Source organism: Arachis stenosperma, chromosome 1 (genome assembly GCF_014773155.1).
Source record: "Arachis stenosperma cultivar V10309 chromosome 1, arast.V10309.gnm1.PFL2, whole genome shotgun sequence".
In the NCBI taxonomy this organism is placed as follows: domain Eukaryota; kingdom Viridiplantae; phylum Streptophyta; class Magnoliopsida; order Fabales; family Fabaceae; genus Arachis; species Arachis stenosperma.
The window spans coordinates 13,193,715-13,219,244 of record NC_080377.1 but is presented as its reverse complement, the minus strand read 5'-3'; the positions used below and the strand labels follow the sequence as shown (position 1 = coordinate 13,219,244).

General features: G+C 32.2%; 4 protein-coding genes across 6 annotated transcripts; 2 read left to right on the top strand and 2 right to left on the bottom strand.

Annotated features, from left to right (window-relative positions):
• Positions 1 to 122: 122 nt before the first annotated feature.
• Positions 123 to 6,379, bottom strand: LOC130969561 (glutamate receptor 3.6-like). 2 transcript variants are annotated; one of them, XM_057895344.1, is made up of 7 exons: positions 6,314 to 6,379; positions 5,935 to 6,214; positions 3,246 to 4,597; positions 2,252 to 2,529; positions 2,115 to 2,146; positions 1,471 to 1,877; positions 123 to 858 (listed from the first exon to the last, which is right to left on the bottom strand). In XM_057895344.1, the coding sequence occupies exons 1-7, from the start codon at positions 6,317 to 6,319 to the stop codon at positions 511 to 513; spliced, it is 2,703 nt and encodes a 900-aa protein (XP_057751327.1). In that variant the 5' UTR covers positions 6,320 to 6,379; the 3' UTR covers positions 123 to 510. The 2 variants fall into 2 exon arrangements, with proteins under 2 accessions (XP_057751327.1, XP_057751334.1); XM_057895351.1 differs by having other exon boundaries at positions 124 to 858; positions 3,246 to 4,399.
• Positions 6,380 to 7,451: 1,072 nt separating this feature from the next.
• Positions 7,452 to 10,869, top strand: LOC130962858 (kinetochore protein NDC80 homolog). 2 transcript variants are annotated; one of them, XM_057889020.1, is made up of 4 exons: positions 8,306 to 8,668; positions 8,828 to 9,074; positions 9,769 to 9,915; positions 10,433 to 10,869. In XM_057889020.1, the coding sequence occupies exons 1-4, from the start codon at positions 8,511 to 8,513 to the stop codon at positions 10,679 to 10,681; spliced, it is 801 nt and encodes a 266-aa protein (XP_057745003.1). In that variant the 5' UTR covers positions 8,306 to 8,510; the 3' UTR covers positions 10,682 to 10,869. The 2 variants fall into 2 exon arrangements, 1 of the variants encoding a protein (XP_057745003.1); XR_009079793.1 differs by lacking the exons at positions 9,769 to 9,915; positions 10,433 to 10,869 and adding an exon at positions 7,452 to 8,222 and having other exon boundaries at positions 8,303 to 8,668; positions 8,828 to 9,059.
• Positions 10,870 to 10,894: 25 nt separating this feature from the next.
• LOC130962847 (glutamate receptor 3.6-like) lies at positions 10,895 to 17,431 on the bottom strand. The gene is made up of 7 exons (XM_057889010.1): positions 17,339 to 17,431; positions 16,962 to 17,242; positions 14,873 to 16,242; positions 14,110 to 14,387; positions 13,426 to 13,457; positions 12,008 to 12,414; positions 10,895 to 11,340 (listed from the first exon to the last, which is right to left on the bottom strand). The coding sequence occupies exons 2-7, from the start codon at positions 17,233 to 17,235 to the stop codon at positions 10,978 to 10,980; spliced, it is 2,724 nt and encodes a 907-aa protein (XP_057744993.1). The 5' UTR covers positions 17,236 to 17,242; positions 17,339 to 17,431; the 3' UTR covers positions 10,895 to 10,977.
• A 5,670-nt stretch (positions 17,432 to 23,101) lies between these two features.
• Positions 23,102 to 24,646, top strand: LOC130975587 (uncharacterized). Its single transcript, XM_057900361.1, has one exon. The coding sequence runs from the start codon at positions 23,102 to 23,104 to the stop codon at positions 24,644 to 24,646; it is 1,545 nt and encodes a 514-aa protein (XP_057756344.1).
• Positions 24,647 to 25,530: the final 884 nt, after the last annotated feature.

Here is a 25,530-nt window from a genome sequence, read left to right as displayed (position 1 = left end):
AATGTACAAAATTTCTTAGCCTTATTAGCATAATGTAATAATAAGATATAGATCCGTATACTAATTAATTAAATCCAATAAACTAAATTCTGACACAAGTTGTTATGAACTCCACATACAATAATATTTAAACATTTTGTGCTTATCACAAACATAAATTTGGCATTATTACATTTAAATTATAATAACTGATTCGTCTATGGTTTAGATTTAGATTTGGATAGTTTACATAAAATCTTAAACAATATTGGTACCAGGTAAGAAAAAGAGTATATTTTGGTGCACGTTGACTTAGAGTATGTTTTGGTACATACACTAAACATTTTGGTCTTATCACAAACATATATTTAGATCATGCATTCTTTAATCATTCTGTTTTTGAGATGATGGTATCATTTCAATTCTAACATGCACACTAACATACACTAAGCCACTCAATGATGTTCTATGCTTATATGTTCATGCACAACCATTTGACAAGGGTAGTACTTGTCCTTTTATATTATTTTCTTACTTTTCCTTTTCATTGACAAAAGAAAAGAATGATTTAAGACAAGAAGAACATGATGATGATGATGGGACTTCAAGGTTGGTACTATTGGAGTAGTGCCTCCTAAAACGGTAGGTCATTCTAATAAGATAGCAAAGGAGGGCAATGAAGCATGCAATGCCAATAAGAAGGAAGAGGCCCCAAAAGCTCTTAGTCTCAAGCCTATCAATGCCTTGTTTTGCACCTTCTGAGCTACAAGCACTTCTTGTTAGCCATTTGTCATGAATCCTTTGAAGATCACCATTCTCTGATAGTTTTAGAATAGCTGTTGACATGTCAATTGCTAAGGGAGAGTCCCTTGGAAAGGCCTACAAAATTCAAATAATGCCTCGAGGTTAAATAAAGTAATTTTAAAAATTGGTTGATATTGGTCGGAAAAAGCCGACCCCTAAGTTGAACATAGTGAAAATTCAGGTACAGTTAACTTAATGTGAAATTGATAGTTGAAATTCATTAAATGATTTGACAAGTTTGACTAAATTATAATCTAATGACTCTCAACTATCAACTTAACTTGAAGTTAACTACACTGAATTCCTACCATATCATTTTACCTAAAAAAGGTTGTGTATATTTTAACCGAATTATAAAATTATTTTTTCTAAAAACTTAATCTAATAAGAGAAGATATATTAATGATTATATTTCTAAAATTCTAATAGAAAAAATCTCTTTTGAGCTTGCATGAATTTTGTATAGGTTTTCTTTTTTTCTTTTTCTTTATATTATGCTTTTTTTTCCCTTTTAGGAGATAACAAGGATCGAACTCTAAATCTTTTTATTATAGAAATTTTGATATCATATCATGTAACTACTTTTCTAAAAGTTTAAACTTATAAAAAAAACGCATAAATAATTATTTCTATAATAACCTAATTAAAGTTGATTTTAGCATAAGAGAAAAAGATGAAAACACTTACAAAGCCCCATCCCATTTTGGTGAATTCTTGGCCAACAATACCAAATTCACATCTAGTTGATAGGAACAACTCCATGTATGCACGCTCAGCTATGATAGCAGCAACACCACCATTGTCATGTCCATCCTTCAAAGCCTTCTCAAATTCAGATAGAGAATTGAAAGGAACAAGCCTTGATCTATGTATGTTAAACACCTCACTAAGATAATTCTCAGCATATGTGCCACTCATGATACCAATTCGGTCATTGTTGACCACTAAGCTTTCAATTCCTTTCACTGGGGAAGAGAGTTTTTCCACTGTGAGAATTGATGTTAGGCTTGCAGTGTAGCTAGAGCTTAGTATTAGAACCACAAACAACCATATGATTAGGACTAAGCGACCAAGGGTGCTAACGGTTTTCTCTTCTGCATGCAAAAGAAAATGTTTTAGTTTAACATTAGGTGAAAATTCAGGTGCAGTTGACTTCACGTGAAGTTGATAGTTGAGAGTCGTTAAATGAAAATTTAGTCAAATCAGTCAAATCATCTAATAACTCTCAATTATCAATTTCATGTGAAGTCGACTGCGCCTGAGTTTCCACCTAAACATTATTGTGTGAAACATCTTTCAATGCTAGATAAAGGAAACTTTTGACAACTTACTATGTGCGAAAACTAGAGTTGAAAAGCTAAACCTGCAAAGAAAAAGAATATACAAATGTTAGCAATTATTTTTTTTCCCTTAATATTTTAACTTCCAATTCTTGAATAAAATTTCAAAATGGCAGTTATTTAATTACCAAATAATAGTGACTAGTTGTCTTCTAATTGGTCCTCTAAAGTCATCATTAAAGGGCCGCTCTAAAATCCACACAACAACTCCAACAATTAGAAAAAGCATTCCTGTGACAAACCACATCATTGGAGTGAATGGTATAAGAAAGGCCCAAGCACTTGATTTCAATTCCTTGATAGGTGCCACAACCACTAACCCTGACTCTATATATGGCTGAGTGAAATCCACTATCTTACTTCTGTTTGTAGTAATTGTAATATCCCCAATAACCGCATCAAAGGCCTACATCCATACAAAAGAAGAATTTTCAATTCAGGAAACATTCATGTCCAAAAAAAAAAAAAATTTAATTGATCTATAATAAATTTTAGATAAAACACTTTATTTTTATTATGCAATTTACAATACATAATTATGGTGTATTTTTGCTAAATAATAATGGTTAACATTTTGGAAATACCTATGATTTTAGTTTTGTCTATTTAGTATTTTTTTTTGCAAGTATCAAATTTAATTAATCATGATGTAAAAGAAATAGGTTACATTAAAGAAAATTGACAAAAAGTATTGTAGTTTATCAACTTTTTTTTCGTTAATGTCATGAATATAATTGCAGCAGTTTGTAACTGTTGCAATTATTTTTTTAAAACTCATTAAAATTACAGTAGTTCTAAATTGCTACAATTTTATTTTTTAAACCTGCTATTGAAATAGCGGCAGTTTCAAATCGACGCAAATGAAATTATCTATTTTGCGGCAGTTATACCAACAGTTATTAGAAATCACCGCAAAAATTAAACCACCATAATTTTTAAAATTAACTATCGTTATTCGACGCTTATGTTATAGTGTTATGTATGTGAAGCTATTAATTAAAAATTCTTAAATAATAATTTAGTCGAACATATAAAATTATCTAATAATTTTTAATTATTAACATAAAGACATCTACACGTAAATTTTCATTTTCTTACAATACTAGAAAAAATAATACTTACACCAATTGTAATTTGTTTTAGAAGTTCTGACATCACGGGATCGGTTCTACCATCACCAAATGGAACAAACTTGTATGGAATCGTATAAGGCAACACATTTAGTGCTGCAATAAACACATCAATGCAATAACCACCAAACATGTCAGTGCCTTCAATTCTTGACACAAATTCATGGTAGCTAACCCTAAGTGGCACTCCAATCCTCAAATGTCTTCCATTGCTAGCAAAAACCCAACCTCTAGGTGTTTGTGTTGTTTGGCCAGGCCATATCACACCATAAAGCCCTTCACTTGAATTTCCATTATTTGGAACTTCTTCACCAGTGTGAAGACCATATGATTCTGACCAATATCCAATCCTCCTAACCCCAGTTCCAATCACATTAATGATCTCATATGATGATTGTATTAGGTTTCCATCTTGGGCAAACTCTATTCGGCCGGTTAAACCGGTTCGATTAACTTCTAGAATCTTCTGAAGCAACATGCTACCATTAAGAAACATTCCCATGGTATCAAGATGAAGGGTATCACCATCACCCCTTAAAGTGTTTAGACTTGAATCATTTGAAAATTTCAAAGTTCCACCACTTCTAAAGAATGCATCAAGTGCATAAGCTAAGGTCCAAACAGTGTCATAAACATATAGACCAAAGATGTTCAATCCCAAATGATGATCATCATTTACATGGGTTAGGTTGGTCTTCCACCTAGACATAAAGTTTCTCTTAATTTCTGAATCTGGTGTGTACATTCTCAAGGTGATAACACCTTGCATGTCATTCATGGCAGAGCTTGTAGACAATAACAATGAAGGGTTTGAATCTAATATTGTAGAAAGCCAATCAGTGGCTATCCATGCATAACCACTTTTGATCATGCCAAGTGATTGAGCAATCTTAAGTACTGTTAAGCCAAAATCAGGTAACAAATGTAGGACTATTACCTTAGATTCCATCAAAGCTACTTTAATCAATGCATTGGTTATTTCTTCTTGACTAATATTATTTGGCTTAATGGGTGCTTTATATGATATCTTGCAACGTTTTTCAGCTAGTTTATCACCTAATGCAGCAACCCCATTTCTTCCATGATCATCATCAATGAAGATTGCAATCACATCTCTCCATTGGAAGTGACCAACAATATCTGCCACTGCAGACATTTGATAAAGATCACTCTGTGTTGTTCTAACAAAATATGGGAATTGGAGAGAAGTGAGAGTAGGATCTGTTGCTGCAAATGATAAGAGAGGAACTTGCATCTCATTTGCAATGTGTGAGATTACATGTGCCATTTCTGAGTACTGTGGACCAATTATGGCTACAGTGCCTTTCTCCATCAATATTAATGCTGCAATGTATATGTTTGAAAAAAAAAATGGTATAACTAGTGAATGAGAAGATATGATTCATGAGAGAAAAATGTGTAGAATTGTGAAAAGTTCAAAAATTCTAGAGATCAATTTGGTTCTAGGATATGTTTTAGATTTATTTCTTATTTTACAAATTAGTACAAAAAGTTTCAAATAATTATACAATTTCTATAAAAATTTTAATTTTTATGTTCTAATAATCACTGTAAATTGGTTTTTATGTGGACAAAAAGTTTAAAATGCTAATTTTAGTTCTTACTGAGTTTATTTAGAAAAAATATTGAGAGCCAACCTTACATAACCAATATCATGGCTAACATTTAGAATAAGAAAAAAAAACTTTAATTTCTTTTTAAAAAAAAAAAGACATCTAAAACTCAATTAAAAAAAAAAGTATTGATAACCAACTATATTTAGCTAACAAAGTGCCAAATATTTACAATAAAGAAAAACATTTAAAATTTAAAATAATAGAAACATCCAAAACTGAAATAAAAAATATAAGATTTATTGTTTATAATTTAGAATTTAGAATTTAGAATTTAGAATTTAGAATTTAAGATTCATTATATTTAATATTTAGGATTTAGAGTTTAGTATTTAATATTGAGAGTTTAGGATTTAAAGTTTAAATTTAGGATAACCAATGGTGGTAGCTAAAGATGGTTGCAAGAGGGCCGCTGGCGGCCAACAATGGTCAGTGGTGGTGGCCGACGGCAACAATGATGGCTGGTGGTAGGTAATATTGAAGTGTTGGAACGAAGAAAGAAAAAGGAAAAAAGAATAAAAGAGTAACTTAAAAATATTATGAATTTGTATTGGATCTTTTTGAATTATTGGTTGATGTTGCCTAATTTTTTTTTGTTATCTAGTTGATTTCTTTTCGAAATCCAAACTCAATAAAAACTAATTTTTAGTTGGTTTTTATATTTACTTTGTTTGATAACATGTTGTAATATCAGTTAAAATTAACTATTATAGTGTTAGTTTTTCTAATTTTACTCACTTATTTATATTAAATACTGATATCATAGATCAAAATGGAATGCCGCCATATCATATTTTTATTTTTCAAGTCAGCAGGCATTTAATAGTATCAAATAAACAGATATTAAGAGAAAAAAAGGACTAATAAAAAAATCCACAAATTTTATAGAATCAATGACTTATTTTTGCAAAAAAAAAAAAAAAAAAATCAAAACTTGATAATAAGATAATTTTTTTTTTGTAATGATAAACAATATTTAAAACTGAGTGATGAAATCTAAAAGTCAGGAAGATAAACATGCTTGAGTAGATTTTAACAAGAACTTACAGTCAATAATTCCTAGAAATCCAGGGGAGAATTTTGTGTCCTGCATTGAGATATTAAACTTAGTTCCATTGAGAATGGTTGCATTGGAATTTATATCATCTATTGCTGCTTGTATTGCAATTTTAGCCACTCCTCCAATAGTTGAATTAAAAGAAAAAATTGCTCCAATATTAACTGTACTTGGCCTTGTAACATTATTACTATTGCTTGTCCCTTTTGATGGAAAACCATTGTAGAACATCACAATGACAAGAACCCAAACTTTGATCATCTTGTATTTCTACTAAAAGCATATATAACAAGTGATTTTAAAACAGGAAAAATGGGGACAATAAATTATTTCTATAACTTGAAAAACAAAAGATGAAATAATACATACTTCCATAATCTTCTCTTATAAATAAATATCTGCACCTTGAAAGCACTACTTTAGGCTAATGATTAGATTTTCATCCAATAAGATTCATATACGTGCTGAGTAATTGAATGAATCCTTTTTATATCTAGTGGAGCTTTCAAAAAGTTAGGCACTTTGTTTATCTTTTAGAAAGAACGATTTACATGCTTGTGTTTTTTTCCATTTTGATGGGCCGAAAAAAATCAACGAACGTTTTCAGAAAAAGAAAAGGGGGAATGAAAAGTAATAAAAGAATTAAAGTGATGATATAAAATACGTGTAACATCTTGACCAAAAAAAAAAAAAAATACGTGTAACATATTCTTTACTAAAATATTATATTCTTTTAAACATTCTTGTTGACAAATAAGTAGTGTTTGTATCTTTTACACACTTAAGTAATTTGTAAACATTTTGGACTCATCACAAACGTAGAGGTATTATTGTATATTTTATATATTGTCTATTACGTACGCATACACTTAATATATTTTTTTTATAAATAATAAGAATTAAATTATAAATCTTTTAATTATAAAAATTTTGATATTATATATGATATTATTTTGTCTAAAAAATTTAAATTGATAGAAGACATATGAATAATTATATTTTTAAATATTTTTATAAAATTATTTATATCAAAAATTTAAATTGTTAGGTAGACTATAATTATATAAATTATTGTATATCCAACAAAAATTATATAAAAATAAAATGACAACTCACACTCTCACAAAAAAATTATTAAAATAATTTTTATATAAAAATAATAACTAAAACATAAATACATAATATATAGGAAGATTTAGTTAAAAATATCAAATAATTAAACCATGTTTCAATTATATCTTTGTATAAAAATATTTTAATAATCTTAATAGCTATTTAACAAAAGAAATTAATGGGTTTAAAATTGATTATCATTTTAGATTAATAAAAGATATAATTTTTATTATATTTAGGTCATAATTAATAATATCAAATTTTTGAAATAAACAGTTTTATTACATGGTATTAGAATTTTAATTTTTTTTTAATTTTGAAATAAACTGTGGCCCATGTACACCTTTCTCTCCAGGAAACATAATATGATGGTCACTTTGAGCGGGAACTCAGTCTTCTCCGATTCGAACCACCTTTAACTGCAGATATGAGATCCGGCGCCGGACACCGCCGACAACCCAGGGACTCATTCATTCCGACAGATTCCCATCAGCGCCATCAGTTCCCCCGTGACTCCAACGCCAGTTTGGCGAGCAGCCGCCGTTCTTCCTCCGGCGGCGCGAGGTGCACGAAGATCGAGGACTACAAGGAGCGCCGCTTGCAGAAATCGGTGATTTCCGCCCTCAACAAGTTCCTGAAGACGCGGGACTTTCACATCATCAAATCCAGCGGAACCCCACCTTCCAACGACATCCTCGATACCCTAAAAATCCTTCTGAGAGAGATCGAGTACCCTGTGTCGAGGCTCGAAGAGGATCTTCCCCCTCTCCTGAAGCGCCTCAATTACCCTTTCACGATCCACAAATCCATCCTCAAAATCCCCGACCCTCATCATTGGCATCACTTGCTCGCACTCATTCACTGGCTCGTTCAGATCGCCACCTTCGGCTCTCACATCTCCGAATCCACCTCCAATACAGTCTTGTCCCTCGTCCAGGTCAACCTTGTCCACCAGTACACCCTCAATTCCTATGTTAACTACATTAAGGGCCATGATGATGTGGTTGAAGAACTCGAACTCGACATCATGGACAAGCTCAACCACCAGAAGGTCCTCGCCGAGGAGAAGCTCGAGGCTGCCAACAATGAACTCAAGAGTTTGAGGGATGACTTAGAGAAGCTGAGGTTGCATCCCGTAAAGAAGGACGAGTTGGAGAAGATTAAGGTAGTTAGATGACTTTGACTTCATCTTTTTTGAATTCAGTTTGGTTTGATTGCTCAATTGTTATTTGTTTTTATTACAAGGGCATGCTAGAGGACGATGTGAAGAAGTTTAATCTTCTGATTGAGGATGTTGGGGGGGAGATTGAGGATATGGTGAAGGTGCTGGCAGAGAAGGAGAAGGTTCTGGAGGCGAAGGAGCAGGAGAACCATAGGGTTTGCGAGGAGAACAAGGAACTGAGGAGGACGGACGGTGGAGGCGCAGCCTGTGAATGCAAGGGATGTGGAGAGGATGAAGAGGGAGTTGCAGGCTTTGGAGAGGGAGATCGAGGAGGACGAGCTTGCCAGGAATGTTTGGGAGGACAAGTCCCGGGAACTGGAGAATAGTCTTTCTCACGAGTTCAAGGACCTTGAGGCGCTTGCTTTGGATTGCAACCAAGAGCTGAGGAGGTTGAATTGTGCTCCATTAATAATATCCATAGATTATTGACTGTTTGGTTAAAATGAACCAAATTCTATTGATCTTGTTTGTATTAGATAGATGGTGTGTTTGTTGTCTATCTTTACAGTTAAGTCTACGCATCTAATCCTTCTTGCTGGTGTTTCTAGGTTGAAGATCGGTGATAATATTCGGTATCAGTTGAATGCCAAGGGAACTACACCTGCTGAGATTATGGGTTTTGACCATAAATTGAGTCTGAAGCCTGCACTTAACTCGTACACTGAGGACATTAAGAAGATTTATATGGGGAGATGGGAAGAGTTAATTTCCTATCAGCAAATGTCCAATGAAAATGCTTCTAGGCTTGAGGAAAAAAGAAATAATGTTGCAACAGTGCAGTCACAGATTGATAAAGTAAGTACATCATCATGCTCAGAATTTTATTAATGTTGATTCTATACTTTTAGCCTGTCACAGATACCAGTGTCTACTATGCTGTCACTTTAAGTTTCAACCTTCTAGAGGGAGATTTTGATTTTCATCTGTGTAGATTAGCCAAAGATAATTGTGAACTTGATGTTCTTCTACTGGAAAGTTTTACTATTAACAAAATGCAATAAAGAATGGGTGTAAATTTAATTTAAGTGATGGTGGCAGCATGTTGCACTGCTTTTGGAATGTTGGTCCAGGGTCTTTATTGTAGCTTATACATTTTACCTATGTTTCCACAGCAATGACTTATCATACTTGAGTTGTCTTTATGGTTTTGTTGTTTTTCTGTTCTTGGGAATTTAGAATCATCAATTGTACTTGCATTATAATCATGTCTGCAGTAATTGCAGATGATGATTCAGCTGTTCAAAATATTTGTTTTTTTTTTTTTAAATCCATCTTTTAGCTGCCATATTTACTCTTAACTTCACTGTATTAATCACAAACTAAATTTATGCTTTGCATGTACTGTTGATTTAGTTTCTCTATATTTTCTGGCAATCTTTTTGCACGTTGTCAGAATCATTTAGATGCCTAATGGAAGCAGAAATCATCTACCCTGTTAAAACTGTTGCCTTACTTTTGTTCTTCTGCTGTGTGTTACATTATCCACCAGATGGAAGCTGAACTAAACATGATAAAGAATGAAACACAAGATTATGTAAATAGATGTTCAGCTGAAGCAAAGCAAATGTTGGAGGATGTCCACGTAGCAAGTCATGACCTGGACATTATGGAAAGAGAGGCAGCTGAGGTTCTAAAGGTAATTTCATGGTTGTTAATTCTTTAGTAAGTAAAGGTTAAGTTTGGAAGAGAGATTGAGACTGAGACCGAGAGACAGAGATTGAGATTGAGAGACTGAGACTAAATTAAGTTTCTGAATTGTATTGGTATAAAATATGCAGGATTGAGTTATGTCTGGGGTCTTTTTTTTAAAGGGAAAGTGGGGTTAGATTTGGAATTTAAAAAGTTTAATGAAGATTATTTTAAAAATAAATGTTATTAAAGTTTCAGTCTCTATTAAAAAAATTTCAGTCTCCTATGTCCCACTTTTTAAAAGTATTAAAAGGACTAAAATTTTGTGTCCGAGAACGAACATTTTAGTACCAATCTCAGTCCTTGCTTACAAACGCTACCTAATTGAATTTGTGAAGACTTGAACATGTCTCAGGCGTCATACACTTCATTGTATTTAGGACTCAATCAATCTTGAGAGATAAGCTATGTTTCTGGCGTAGTTCTTGTGTAACATGATTGCATCGGTACTGGTTTCTTTTCAGGTTACCCAATTGAATTTGCAGGAAGCAATTAAGCAAAGTGAAAAAAAAATACAAATGCGTGCTCGTGAGCTCCTGAAGTTGGTTGATTCAGTCTCAAAGTATAAAGAATACGTGGAGTCTAAAACTTCAGAGATGAATAGGGATCTATCAGAAACTGCAAGTGCTGTCTCTGAGGCATACAGGGGTTCATTTCCAGCCCAATTCATTAATATATTGAATACAAATCGCCAGCTTGAGGGTAGAGACTGAGCCATTGTGCATATGCTCTAGCATCTATGTATATATTCTTATTTTTGCACTTGCACACTCGTACGAGTGCTTCACTTATTGTTCCTTTTAGGTTAAATTTATAATTAAATCAAGCTATGTGTGTTCCAAGCTGTAGATGTTTTGAGAAGTCTCTTAAAAGTTACAGTCTATTACACATACATTTAATTGAGAAAGTGCATGCATATGCTTTAACAATTACTAGTGGTGATGATGTTGTCATTTCCAACATGCACACTGCTACCATTTTACAAGAGCACTTTTCCTTTTGTCTTTTCTTACTTTGGGCAGTAATAATCTTCTCTCTCATTGACAAATGAAAAGAATGATTTAAGACAAGAAGAGCATGATGATGATGATGATGATGATGATGATGATGATGATGGGACTTCAATCCTAAAACGGTAGGTCATTCTAATAAGATAGCAAAAGAGAGCAATGAAACATGCAATGCCAATAAGAAGGAAGAGTCCCCAAAAGCTCTTAATCTCAAGCCTATCAATGCCTTGCTTTGAACCTTCTGCGCTACAAGCACTTCTTGTTAGCCATTTGTCATGAATCCTTTGAAGATCACCATTCTCTGAGAGTTTTAGAATAGCTGTTGACATGTCAATTGCTAGGGGAGAGTCCCTGGGAAAGCCCTACATCATTCATCAAAAGTTTTTATATCTTTAATATTTTTATAAAATTATTTATATCAAAAGTTTAAATTGTTTTAGGTAAATTATGATTATATGAATTGTTGTATATCCAACAAAAATTATATAAAAATAAAGTGACAACTCACATTCTCACAAAAAAATTATTAAATAAGTTTTATATAAAAATAATAGCTAAAATATGAATACATATTATATCAAGAGATTTAGTTAGAGATGTTAAATAATTTAACCATGTTTTAACTATATATCTTTGTATAAAAACTATTCAAATAATCTTGGTAGCTACCTAACAAAAGAAATCAGTGTGTTTGATATTGATAATCATTTTAGATAAATGAAAGATATACTTTTTATATTTATCTCATAATCAATAATATCATATTTTTAAAAGAAGTGATTTTATAATATAATACTAGAATTTTTTTTTAGTTTGTATGAATTTTTTTTGTATAAGTTTTTTTTTATTTTGTTTTATGCTAAATTTTTTATTTTAAAATCAATAAAAATTAAATTCTAAATTTTTACGTTATAAAAACTTTGATACCATATCATAATACCACTTTTCTCCAAAGTTTAGAAAATCAACCACTACTAAAATAATTATGAATGCAACAAAGTTATTAAAGTTGAGGATTGAAACACTTACAAAGCCCCATCCCATCTTAGTAAACTCTTGACCAACAATCCCAAATTCACACCTAGTTGCTAGGAACAACTCCATGTATGCACGTTCATCTATGATTGCAGCAACACCACCATTAGCAGCTCCATCCTTCAATGCCTTCTCATATTCTGATGGGTCATTGAGAGGAACAAGCCTTGACCTATGTATGTTAAGTTCATCACTAAGATAATTCTCAGCAAATGAACCTCTTAGGAAACCAATTCGGTCATTGCTTATCACTAAGCTTTCAATCCCTTTCACTGGGGAAGAGAGTTGTTCCACTGTGAGAATTGATGTTAGGCTTGCAATGTAGCTTGAATTCAGTATTAAAACCACAAACAGCCATATGATTAGGACTATGCGACCAAGAGTGCTAACAGTTTTTTCTCCTACATGTCAAACAAAATATTTTGTATATTATTAGACCACATATTCATAGAACATTATTTACCCTATTAACCAAAATCATCACATTGTTAAAAAAAATATTATTGGTAATATAGCTAGGTAGGATGTTAAAAATATAACCACTGTACTGTCTCTTTTTATTAGCTTAAATTACTAAAAGAAATAATATTATGATATGATTAGAATTTTTATGATCTAATGATCTAAAATTTGATCCTCAATTATTCCCAAAAAAAAAAAATTAGTATAAGATGAATATGAAGAGAAAAAAAAATTACGTAAAAAGATTACATAAATTTAAAAGGAAGCTTTTATATGAGAAAATTAAAAATATAATTATTCATATACTTTTTCTTAAACTTTTGGGAAAAATAATCTCACCACATTTAAGTTACAACACTCAACATATATGCATATGCGTTTCTTTATACGTAGGATATTAGAAATATAGTCACATATATGTATCTCTTTATATCAGCTTTTTGATAAAAATAATATCATAATATGATCAAAGTTTTTATGATTTAATGATCTAAATTTCGATACTCAGTAATATCAAAAGAAAGAATTGAATTTCAGTGTAAGACAAATATGAAAATAAAAAAAATATGATAAATTTTTAATTATAATTTTAAAAAGGTAAAATTTTTGCATAAAGAGATTTATTAAAAATATAATTATTTATGTAATTTTTAAAATTTTAAGAGAAATAATATATGATATAGAATACTATACGTATATTAACCAAAATTATCGTTAAAAAATCTTTAATTATTTACGTATGGATCACTAATTATTGTAAACATGTTAGATATATATAAATAATATCTTCCACAGTAATAAAAAGTGACATCATGAATTGGATTTAATATTAGTCCACAGAGAGAAAGGTGTATAAAGGGTATATATATATATATATGGTGTGAAAAAGACTACTGTAATTAGTGTAGAATCATTCATAAACTTCCACTATCTCAAGATTGACCACTTACTATGTGCAAAAAATAAAGTTGAAAAGCTAAACCTGCACAGAAAATGATACATATATATGTTAGCAATTGGTGAAGTATGTAATTGTATTTAATAATAAAATGTAATGAACCGGTTAAGGAACTTAATTAAGTCAATAACTCAATGAATCTCTAGTTACAAATAATTGTATCTAAATATTATTTTCAAAATAACAATCATATGAGTTTAATTAAAAACTAATAATTATTTTTCAATTAATACCAACTATTACAAAAACAAATATTAGAATAGTGATCAATTTAAAAATTTTAAACTTTAAATCCTAAATTATAAACATTAAATTTTAGTTTTAAATTCTCGAAACACTACAAAAAAAAACATGTCGAATAACGACGGAATTTTTGAAGTTTTTTAAATTACCGCAACAACATTTCAATAGTTTACAAACCAACGTAATTTAGGGTACGGGAATTAATATTTGTTTTAATTTTGCTGTGATAATTATTGTAAAACAGATAGATAATGACAGCTTTTTAAAAACTGCTGCTAATTAGCTGCCATTATTTACCGTTTCTGTTGTAGCAAAATATTTAAGATTTTAACGAAGTAATTTTCAATAAAAAATTAAATATTATTAACTAATTTTTTTATATTCATTCTAATTATATGTGTGAATAAATTAAAAAGAAAAATTATATAATTACCAAATAATAGTGACTAACTGTCTTCTAGGAGGTCCTCTAAAATCATCATTGACACGGCGCTCTAAAATCCAGATAACAACTCCAACAACTAAGAAAAAGGTTGCTGTGACAAACCACATCATTGGAGTAAATGGTGTGAGGAAGGCCCATGCACTTGATTTCATTTTCTTGATAGGTGCCACAACAACTAGCCCTGATTCAATATATGGTTGAGTGAAATCCACTACCTTTGTTCTGTTTGTAGTAATAGTAATGTCCCCAACCACAGCATCAAACACCTTCACATATACATATATAAGAACCAAATCAATTATTCACAATAACCCTAAAGAAAAATCAACATATATACCTTGAACTAAAATGGACTTCACAATATCTCTTTGTTACAAAAAAATTAGTATGTTTATGATGGATTTTGATACGAAATTGAAATAAAGTTTAAATGAATTAGAGACTCGTATTTTTTTAAACATAATTCAGATAATTTTTTTTTTATTCTAAAAATTCTTATTGTTAATTTATGTTTCATCTAAAATTTTTTATTTTGGACAATTTTCGAATAGATATTTATCTATTAAAATTTTAAAATTATTGTCGAATTAATCATAAATTTTTTAAAAAATTATTCATCGAGAATATATTTTATGTAATTCGAAAACTTTTAGAAAAAATTAAAATAAAATAAAAATTTAAAGATATTTTTAAAATTTTTAACAAAATTTAAAGGTAAAAAATATACTTTAATCATCTAAATATTACTTACACCAATTGTGATCTGGTGGAGAAGTTCTGAATTCAAGGGATTGGTTCTACCATTACCAAAAGAAACAAATTTGTATGGAACTGGATAAGGCAACAAGTTTAGTGCTGCAATAAACACATCAATGCAATAACCACCAAACATGTCAGTGCCTTCAATTCTTGACACAAATTCATGGTAGCTAACCCTAAGTGGCACTCCAATTCTCAAATGTCTTCCATTGCTAGCAAAAACCCAACCTCTAGGTGTTTGTGTTGTTTGGCCAGGCCATATCACACCATAAAGCCCTTCACTTGAATTTCCATCAGTGTGAAGACCATATGATTCTGACCAATATCCAATCCTCCTAACCCCAGTTCCAATCACATTAATCACTTCATATGATGGGTTCAACAAGTTTCCATCTAAACCAAACATCATCCGTCCGGTTAAACCGGTTTGATTAACTTCTAGAATCTTCTGAAGCAATGTGCTACCATTTATAAACACCCCCATAGTATCAAGATGAAGTGAGTCACCCCTTAACAAGTTTAGACTTGAATCATTTGAGAATAAAATATTATGATTGTTGTTATTATTATTATTATTATTATTATTATTTCCCCCAGAAAACAATGCATCAAGAGCATAAGCTATGACCCAAACAGTGTCATAAGCATATAAACCAAAGGTGTTCAATCCAAAAGGACCCTCTTGATGATTCATTTTTAGGGTTAGGTTATTCCACCTAGACACAAATTTTCTCTTCAATTCTGAATCAGGTGTATACATGCGCAAGGTAATAACACCTTGGATGTCATTCATGGCTGAACTTGTGGACAATGAAGGGTTTGAATCTAACACAGTGGAAAGCCAATCAGTGGCTATCCACACATAACCACTCCCCATCATGCTAAGTGATTCAGCAACCTTAAGAACTTTTAACCCTAAATCTGCTACTATATGAACAACTATTACCCTTGATTCCATCAAAGCTATCTTGAATAATGCATTGTTTATTTCTTCTTCACTAATGTTGTTATTATTATTAGGCCTAAAGGGTACTTTATATGATATCTTGCAACGTTTTTCCGCTAACTTATCACCTAATGCAGCAACCCCATTTCTTCCATGATCATCATCAATGAAGATTGCAATCACATCTCTCCATTGGAAGTGATCAACAATATCTGCCACTGCAGACATTTGATAAAGATCACTCTGTGTTGTTCTAACAAAATATGGGAATTGGAGAGAAGTGAGTGTAGGATCTGTTGCTGCAAATGATAAGAGAGGAACTTGCATTTCATTTGCAATGTGTGAGATTACATGTGCCATTACTGAGTATTGTGGACCAATTATGGCCACAGTGTCCTTCTCCATCAATAGTAATGCTGTAATATATAAAAAAGAAAAAAAAACACATTAAAATATTTAATATTCAAAAGATTATGCAGTAGAAGAATCTTTTAGATTATTTAATTATTTCAGATAAATAATATTTTCAAATAATTTTAATTTTTAAAATAAGTTGTAAATGCGGCTAATTTTATTATTTGTTATATAGAATTTAATTTTGATGCCTATAAAGTAATTTTATACGTGCATCCAATTACATAACGTCACATTGATAAAAATAATTACCTTTTTATATTGACTACATAAATGGTCATAAAAAATTGGATGTAGTTGTAGGACTATATAAAATGCTTTACACTGTCAGTCCATCAAAATTAAACTCATATATTTATAGTAAAAAGTTGTATAAATATCAACAAAAATTTGTGTCAAAAAATACATCTGATAAATATTAAAAAAAAAACTATGAGTTTATGACTGATAATTATAAAAAAAAATATCATTTTTAGTACATTGAGAATAAATTTAATTTTTCAATCAAAAGTTGATTTGTTTTATAAAAACCTTAATTGGGGTTTTGCAAGGCTTATTGGCTCATAGTTATAGTTAACAAAACCCTAAAAAATGTAAAGAGAAATGAAGGGGTGTTTTTTTTTTTTAAATTAATAGTTTTAATATCAAGAAGAAATAAAAAAAACACCAAACATTTTCTAATAAAGCTAACCATGCAGTAATGAATTTTTCAAAAACTTACAATCAATAATTCCTAGAAATCCACTAGAGAATTTTGTGTCCTGCATTGAGATATTAAGTTTAGTGCCATTGAGAATGGTTGCATTGGAATTTATATCATCCACTGCTGCTTGTATGGCAACTTTAGCCACTCTTCCAATGGTTGAATTGAAAGATAAAATTGCCCCAATATTAATAGTTATTGGTCTTGTGGGAACATTATTATTGCTACTTGTTCCTTTTGAAGTGAAGCCATTGCAAAAGATCACAAGGAGAAGGAGCCATATTTTGATCATTTTGTATCTGTATTCATATCAAGTCAATCTAAATAGAACAAAGAAAGTAAAATAAAGAAAGTATAAGAGGTTAATATAGAAATCAAATAATAAATATATGCACCTTAGTAATGTACTCTTACTTAAACCAAAGTGGAGGAAATCAAAATATTAGAGTGAAATTGATACTTTAATTTCAATAATGAAAACCTTTAATTATGTGTGAAATGTTTTGTAATGTTTGAGCTTAGATATGGCTATATGAAGTATTGCATGACTCTTTTATATAGCAAGTTGGTCATGAATAGTTATTGGATTTTTTTCAAAAGCACTCTATTAATCTTTGAAAAGAGTAATAATGTTATATTATTATTTTTCTTACTGTGTAAGCTAAGTCATCAAAAATAAAAGGAAAATGAAAAAGAATATCCATGTCTTACCCAAAATTCTTATACAATCAAATCATACTAGGATAAAGAAGAGTAGTATATCAAAGATATAATTGTACATGCACAAATTAAAGTTTATTAAAAATCATAAGAGTGAACATATAATTTCATTTTAATTGTTATATTTATATATAATTTAATTATGTAAAACCATATGTCGATGTTCTAAATTTTTTATTATTTAATTTCATAATTAGAAGTATGACACTACATATATAAGTAGATTATATAATAAAGTGATGTAAGATTAAGAATGAAGATAAAAAATATTTTTAAATCCATTAATATTTAATTATATATAATTAAATATCACTTTAATATATATTATATATATAGTTATATACTTATTAACTTGAAAATATACTAAATAATAACATAAACTTATTTAGCTATATAAGTTAATCAAAATTAATTTTAGGGTATAAAACTGTAGTTTAATTTACATCATCACCATTATATCATCACAACTAGTCAGCTACATTGTATATATTATTATTGAGGGATAGTTCTTTATTTATTATTGACATGATAGTCATCCAAGTGGCAATTGGTGAAAACCCACCATATAGAGAACACTACACCACAATTAACATCAATTTGGAAAAAAATAATGGTTACACTATGTAGTATTATGCTATTGGTTTGGATAAATTTGCGGAATGGATTCTCACTATTTTTTTTTTAATAATTGAAGGAGTAAAATGTAACTAATATATAAAAAAGAGTCTTATTATTATATAAGATTTTAGACTCTTCTACTATAATAATTAATTACTGTAGTGATGATTTTCCTAAAATTATTTAAATATTTTATATTATTATTATTATTATTATTATTATTATTATTATTATTATTATTATTATTATTATTATTAAACACTATGTTATTTTATGTTGTATTTGTTAATTGTTGATAACTGTATTGAAATATAAATGAACCCATTTGGTTCAAAATGGAACGTTGGCTATAACTAATAAAGGTATATATATATATGTTCCATTATCATGAATTATTATTGTGTTTGAAAACTTTCTATGAAAGGAATGATGGTATTTAGGAAGTTAAGTGAAGGAGAGCAATGAAAGTAGTTGACTTTAATTAATTTGCTGTGTGAACAAGTTAAAGAGAAGAAGAAAGTGATGATGCAACAAAATAATAAATTAAAAAAGGATGTTAAGGAAAACAATATTCTTTGGTATATATTGAAGGATAAGAAAAAATATTAAAGATGTTGTGACATTAGAAATTAGAATAATCCTAACAAATTAAAAACTTATGGGTAAAAAATGTCACACATTATTTATAAACTCTCTAACGACTTTATCTTTGATAGATGTATATATGCATGACTTATAATAGCGTAGTTAATTAACAAATTAAATCTATTAATGACTTTTGAAATTTAGTCATTGAAAGAAGGAGCAAATTAGAATGCATCATCATCGTGTTTCAACAATCCATTCAACAATGCAATAGCACAACATGCGTGCAATTCCATTGGAAACTCTAGTTAGAAGAAGAGAAAGCAATTCGTGTATATGTTTTAACCAATCAAGTTTGGTGATTTTATTAGTGATCCATTTTTAAATGTTAATTGGCTGCATTATTCAACATGTAAGATACACATATGGTGATATGATGGAAGAAGGAATTGAATATAAGGTAATATTTGATCCTCGAAAATATTTGATAATCAAAATAAATTAGTTAAAAGCGGTTAGAATTCATCTTATTTAATATTTATTAATTATTATAATAATTAATAAATATTAATAAAATAAAAAATAATTTACTGAATTAAATAAATTGGTTATCAATATTACCATAATACATATTTTGTAAAGTGGATATTAAAATGCATTTTTTTATAAATTATGTAAACCGCGATAAGAGTATTGCAGTTTACAAATACACATAATCTGTTATAAGGGTGTCGGGGATTACGATAGAAGAAAAATATCACATAAACCACGGTAGGGGTGTCGCAGTTTATGCTTTAGTGTGGATTTAGTATATTTTTCATGGAGGATAAGTTTTTGGAAGAAAGTTTGGTTTGTAATTTTTATGTATGGCGCAACATAGGTTCTGCTTTGGTGTAATTAAAATTAGTCTCTTGTACTCATAGAATTATCAACAAAATTAGAACACCTTAACTCAAGAGAATAACAACTACATAGAGAATCGCTAATAATAACGTCACGTAAAACAAACAGCAAGTACAACTTTACTTAACAGTATGTAGTACAACTACAACAGAACAAGAACACAAATAAGGAAAGAAAAATGTAAGCTAATCATGACAACCTAATGACACCTATGCCTCGGTACTGGGGGCGGATCCTCGCTGAGGGCAAGTCCTGCGAGTGTGTCCTGTCTGTCTGCATAGCCCACATCGCTTCGGCCGACTAGTATCGGCCTCATCTATGGTGTTACGAATTCTTGTTGACCTTGGTCGCCCTTCTCTTGCACGTCTCATGTTAGGAGGAACGATAGTAGGACCGGTGTACGGTGGCCACAGACCCTCTGAAATAGGTGGCAAAAACCCCATCCGGTATATGCTGAACACCTTACTCATGGTATAAACCTCATGGACGTACGTAGCCTAATCTAACCGGGACTGAGCACATCATGCAATCGCATGGCAGCACGGGTAATGGAGAGCTTGAAAGTACTCGCAATCACAAGTGCGATCTCTGAGAAAAATCTGATACGTCCCAAGGGAGAAGTTACCAGTGGGATTCATCTCAGCCACGGTATACTCAAACTAATGTCTGTCAAACAGAGTAACCGTGAAGCACCTCGCATCTTTCAGGTTGCGCTCTATCTCCTTAACCAGCGCCTGGCAAAACCGTTGGCCTGATCTCAACTGCGCCTCTACTGTCTGCCCTTGGACGACAAAAAACTCTGCTAACCTCCCATATGTGGACTTGACAAGTGCAATAACCGGCAGATTCTGTGTCTCCTTCAGTACAGAGTTAACACACTCGGATATGTTCGTCGTCATGTGGCTGAACTGTCTGCCTCCATCCTGTTGGGTCCACTTATCGTACTCCAGTCGGTTGAACCAATCACACATAGCTGGATTCTCAGTCCTCATAATATCAAATCAGTAGTCAAACTCGGCCTTAGTCTTGGCATACGCCGCATTCACGAGCATCTGCCTTGCATCCTGACCCTTGAAGCTGAGAGCAAAATTAGTTGCAACATGTCGAATGCAATACGCTCGATACAGCCGTTGACAGAATACATTTATTAGTCCATTAACTAACAAATATATAGTTAATTACTAGATAAAAATTGAAACAAAATGAATAGACTTACATCTCGATCACCTAAGCGGTCCAACGCTAGGCGACACTGGACGACTATCTCCTCCTTGCAGTCGAATGTCGGCAAGTAGGTAGCCCACCTGAACGAATACAATGTTATACAATGTTAACAGGCAGAACCATAGTAAAAAAAGTTTAACTGTACAGATATGTATACTTGGAAGCCAATGGGAAGGAATGTGTGTCGAATCCCCGCGGCCTGAGGCTAGGAAACCGCCAGAAAATCCATGATTGCAGTAGCTACAGAGGGCCTGCCAAGTTTGTCACGTTTTTGTTGGCCACCCGACACATGCAACGATATAGCCAGGCCAACGCTGCCGACCCCCAACTATAACTGCCCATATCATCAAGTCTCGCCACAAAGGGCAACCACCGTATATGCACCCGATTTCCACTATTGTCACCGAACAATTGAGTGGAAAGCAGCATCATAATATAAGCCCGTGCATATATATATGCGTACGGTCTCCTCTGTAGCATCATCTAGCAGCACCTTGAACCTCTCATGAAACCAGGTGAAGTGGATTGTATAATGCTTCACCTTATTCTGTGGTGGAAGCTTGTCAAACAGTTCCTAAAACCACTCTCACGCCGATTCGCCTTCTTCCATAAGCTTCTCAAAATCTATAAGGCACCCGGATACAGGTAAACCATCCACGGGCAGCCGCAGTTGGTATGCTACATCCTGCAGCGTGATAGTGTACTCTTCAAAGGGTATATGAAAGGTATGTATCTCATGACGCCACCTCTCAATGAAAGCGCTGACTAAGGGCTCATCCAACTAGAACCACCTGGCGTTGAGCCTCGTCAGGTGGTACAAACCAGCCCTCTCCAGATGGGGTACGATCCTGTCACACAGAGGCATGTTCTGCTGCCTTCGAACACTATAAATACACCTAGTCAGCTGGAGCATGTGATAGAAGAAACCAAATATATAAAAATTCCAACACTAATTTAAAGTAATCTAACACAAAAAAAATACAATATTAAAGTTTAAACAGGTAACATACAGTTCCTATTTTCTAATCACAAAATTCAATGAAAGGTATAAACGATTTAAGACCTTAATCTAAATTAATTAAATACTAAATTTTATTATTTAAAATAATAATTTAAATCTAAATTTAAATACCTAAATCACAGAAAAAATATTATACGAAATACATTAACTAAAAATAACTAAACTAACCTCTTCGTTTATGTTGTCAGCAACGTGCGCAATGCCGTTGAGCATGTAAAGACTGCGTGCCTCCGTCATAGTCCCGGTTCCAATATCAAATCAACCAACCCACACTTTTTTCTCTTTTTCTCTCTCTAGAAAACCTCTCTTTCTCTCTCTAAAAAACTTTACAACCACCACAAAATGAAATCCGTGAGACCCCTAAAGCGTATTTATACTAACGCATAAACTGTTAGACTCCTGTCGCGGTTTATGCACAATAGTCATTCACACGTAAACTGCGACACCTTATAGTGGATTACGTGTATTCGTAAACCGCGGGATCCCTATTACGGTTTACATAGATTATGAAAAAAATATATTTTAGTCTTATTTTTTATTGGTTTAATTACTCTGTTGGTCCCTATAGTTTAGCGAATTTTTCAATTAGGTCCCTACACTTTTTTTCCTTTCAATTGGGTCCCTGCCCCCAATTTTTTTTTTCAATTAGGTCCCTACCGTGACCAAACTGTTAGATTTAACGGAATATTCCGTTCCTAAGTTAAAGATTCCCTAACTTTATGTGAAATCCCTAATGCTCTTTCATTTATATTTTTCTGAAATACCATTTTACCCTCTTGGAAACTGTTCGGTCTCTTCTCCCAAACTTAGAGAAGAAACTCGTGTGCATGCCTTGCTTCCCAACTCGCTCAGCTGCAGAGATTAATCCCACCGGAATATTGCGGGAGGGTTTGGCATCTCCGATATCACTGCCGTCGTCGTAGGCGTTGCTTCTTCCTCTAGGTAAGACAACGCTCAACGTTTCACTGGTTGAAGGGTTTTTGTTCTTTTCTCCTGTGAAAGTTTGTCATTCTGTTTATTAGAGCTTCCTTGTGTTTCTCAAAGTGTTTGAAGAGGGATTTATGGCATTTTTTTTTTGTATGCAGTTATGGGTGATTTGGATTTCAGTATCGAAATCCACCATGGTGGCAAATTTATTGACAGTGGACAACGATTAGAGTATTTAGGAGGAATGGTTGTGGAGGATTTACATTTTGAGGTTGATGAATGGTCATTACAAGAGATTGTCAGTCAGCTAAAGCAACTAGGGTATAAGGGTTTCGCTAGGGTCTGGTACAAGGAACCTGGGATGGATTTGAAGTTAGGTCTTAGAGAGTTGAAGTCCGATGGGGATGCGATGAGAATGGCTAGGTCACTGGTGTCAAATTCCTGCAAACATTGCGAGGTATATGTTGTCGATGGAGCCAGAGAAAGTAATGGGATTCAGATCACTTCAACTGATGCTGATTATGTGCCAGAGGAAGGTGAGGACAATGCTGATGATGATGGGTTGTTAGAGGTTGAAGTGGATGCTGAGTCAGAGCCTTCTACTGAAGAAGAGGTATTTGATGATAGTGCTGACGATGGTGACCATGATGATCAGTTTGGGTTTGAGGTGGAGGATAATGATCCACCATCAAATGCATTTGGGGAATTTACTGGTCCACTAAATGATGAGAGAACTGCAGCAGCTGGAACAGCTGAAGGTGATGAAGGTTTAAGGGAGGGTGATGAGCAAGTTGGGGGCTTATCTGATGGATATGAGACTGATGACATAGATAGTTATGAGGGGGACTCTGATGATATGATAAAAAAGAGGAGGTTCCCTAAGTACAATGAGGCAGAGATGAACAGAGAGTATGAATTTCAGGTGGGGTTGGAATTTAAATCACTTAGTCAATTCAAAGAGGCTGTTAAGGAGCATGCCCTATTGAATGGTAGGGACATTAGGTTTCGAAAAAATGATAAGGTGAGGTGTAGAGTTGTTTGCAAAGGAAGAAAGGGAAAGTGCAAGTGGGTTTGTTTTGCGAGTAAGGTGGGGGGTTCTGACTGTTTCCGGATCAAGACGTTGAATGGAAAGCATACATGTGGAAGGAACTATAGCGGAAGACTTGCATCAAGTAGTTGGATCTCAAAGAAGATTGCCAACAACATCAGTAGAGGGGAAGAGATGAAGCTTGCGACAGTTATTCAGACTATACAAGACAAATACATGGCCAATATCAGTGTTGGTAAGGCTTACTGGGCAAGGAGGAAGGCAAGAGAAGAGGTACATGGGCGGGCAATCCAACAGTATGCTAAACTAAGGGATTACTGTGCAGAGATACTTAGGGCAAATCCAGGATCTAGTCTGACCATATTGGTTGATAGGCCTTCTCTTACGCACCAGCCCCGATTTATGAGAATGTACATGTGCCTTGATGCAGTCAAGAAAGGCTTCTTGGCGGGGTGTAGACCTATTATTGGCGTGGATGGATGTCACTTGAAGGGCGACCATGGACAGCAGCTGCTAGTTGCTGTTGGCAGAGATCCAAATGACAATTACTTTCCCATTGCCGTAGATGCAGTAGAGGCAGAGACTAAGGACAGTTGGGGGTGGTTCTTAGAGATGCTGTTAAATGACATTGGAGAATCAAGAAAATGGGTTTTATGAGTGACCAACAAAAGGTATCACTTTAATTTTTGCAACTAATTTTATTTAAATATAAGAATGCCATGTTTATGATGATATATGCAACTGATATGAGTTTGTGAATATAAGTTTGTGAATATAAGTCTGCCATGTTTATGATGATATATGAAATTTGTAGATGTAAATCTGAAATTTATATGATCATATATGCAATGCCTCTATACAAGTGATGATATTTAATTTGGAAAAAGCTGTTCCTGAAATAAGAATAGAAGGAGTGGAGTTTTCTTGGTAAGACACATGGTTTTCTACGCATTATTTATAATTGAATAGTAAGTTATATTCTTAATCTATAAATACAGTATAGGATGTAATTAGTTCAGTATAGCGAATCAGCGAATGTAATTAGTTTGAATGAAATCAATTAGTTGTCAATTTCAGGTTAAAAAGTTAGGAAATAATAATCGTATTCTATTTGTTTAATATTTTTTACATTGTATGATTTTATAAATTAAGAAAAAGAGTGAGATTATTAAATGAGTAACATTATCCATTTTTTTAAAAAGACACCAGGATCATACTGAATATCTTATTATGTAATATGTATAAAGTTTTAAAAATCAACTGATATGATATATGCAACTGATATGAGTTTGTGAATATAAGGTTGTGAATCTAAGTCTGCCATGTTTATGATGATATATGCAACTGGAGGCTTGTGAATATTAATCTGATATGTATATAATCATATATGCACTTGATAAGTTTGTAGATGTAAATATGAAATTTATATGATCATATATGCAATGCCTAAGATTGTGAACATAAGCTTGACATGTTAGTGATGTTATGTTTAGATGCAATGGCTAAGCTTTTGAACATTAATGTTGAATATTTGATATGTT

Excerpts from the sequence above, each read along its gene's own strand:
- LOC130962858 (XM_057889020.1), top strand. The coding sequence starts at position 8,511 with ATGAAGAGGGAGTTGCAGGCTTTGGAGAGGGAGATCGAGGAGGACGAG. Across the intron at positions 8,669-8,827 it reads TGCAACCAAGAGCTGAGGAG|GTTGAAGATCGGTGATAATA; the intron begins GTTGAATTGTGC and ends TGGTGTTTCTAG. Across the intron at positions 9,075-9,768 it reads TGCAGTCACAGATTGATAAA|ATGGAAGCTGAACTAAACAT; the intron begins GTAAGTACATCA and ends ATTATCCACCAG.
- LOC130962847 (XM_057889010.1), bottom strand. The coding sequence starts at position 17,235 with ATGATCAAAATATGGCTCCTTCTCCTTGTGATCTTTTGCAATGGCTTC. Across the intron at positions 14,388-14,872 it reads TCCACCAGATCACAATTGGT|GTGTTTGATGCTGTGGTTGG; the intron begins GTAAGTAATATT and ends GTATATGTGAAG. Across the intron at positions 11,341-12,007 it reads CTAAGATGGGATGGGGCTTT|GGCTTTCCCAGGGACTCTCC; the intron begins GTAAGTGTTTCA and ends TGAATGATGTAG.
- LOC130969561 (XM_057895344.1), bottom strand. Across the intron at positions 4,598-5,934 it reads ATTTCTAGGAATTATTGACT|CATTAATATTGATGGAGAAA; the intron begins GTAAGTTCTTGT and ends TATACATTGCAG. Across the intron at positions 859-1,470 it reads CCAAAATGGGATGGGGCTTT|GCCTTTCCAAGGGACTCTCC; the intron begins GTAAGTGTTTTC and ends TGAATTTTGTAG.
- LOC130975587 (XM_057900361.1), top strand. The coding sequence starts at position 23,102 with ATGGGTGATTTGGATTTCAGTATCGAAATCCACCATGGTGGCAAATTT.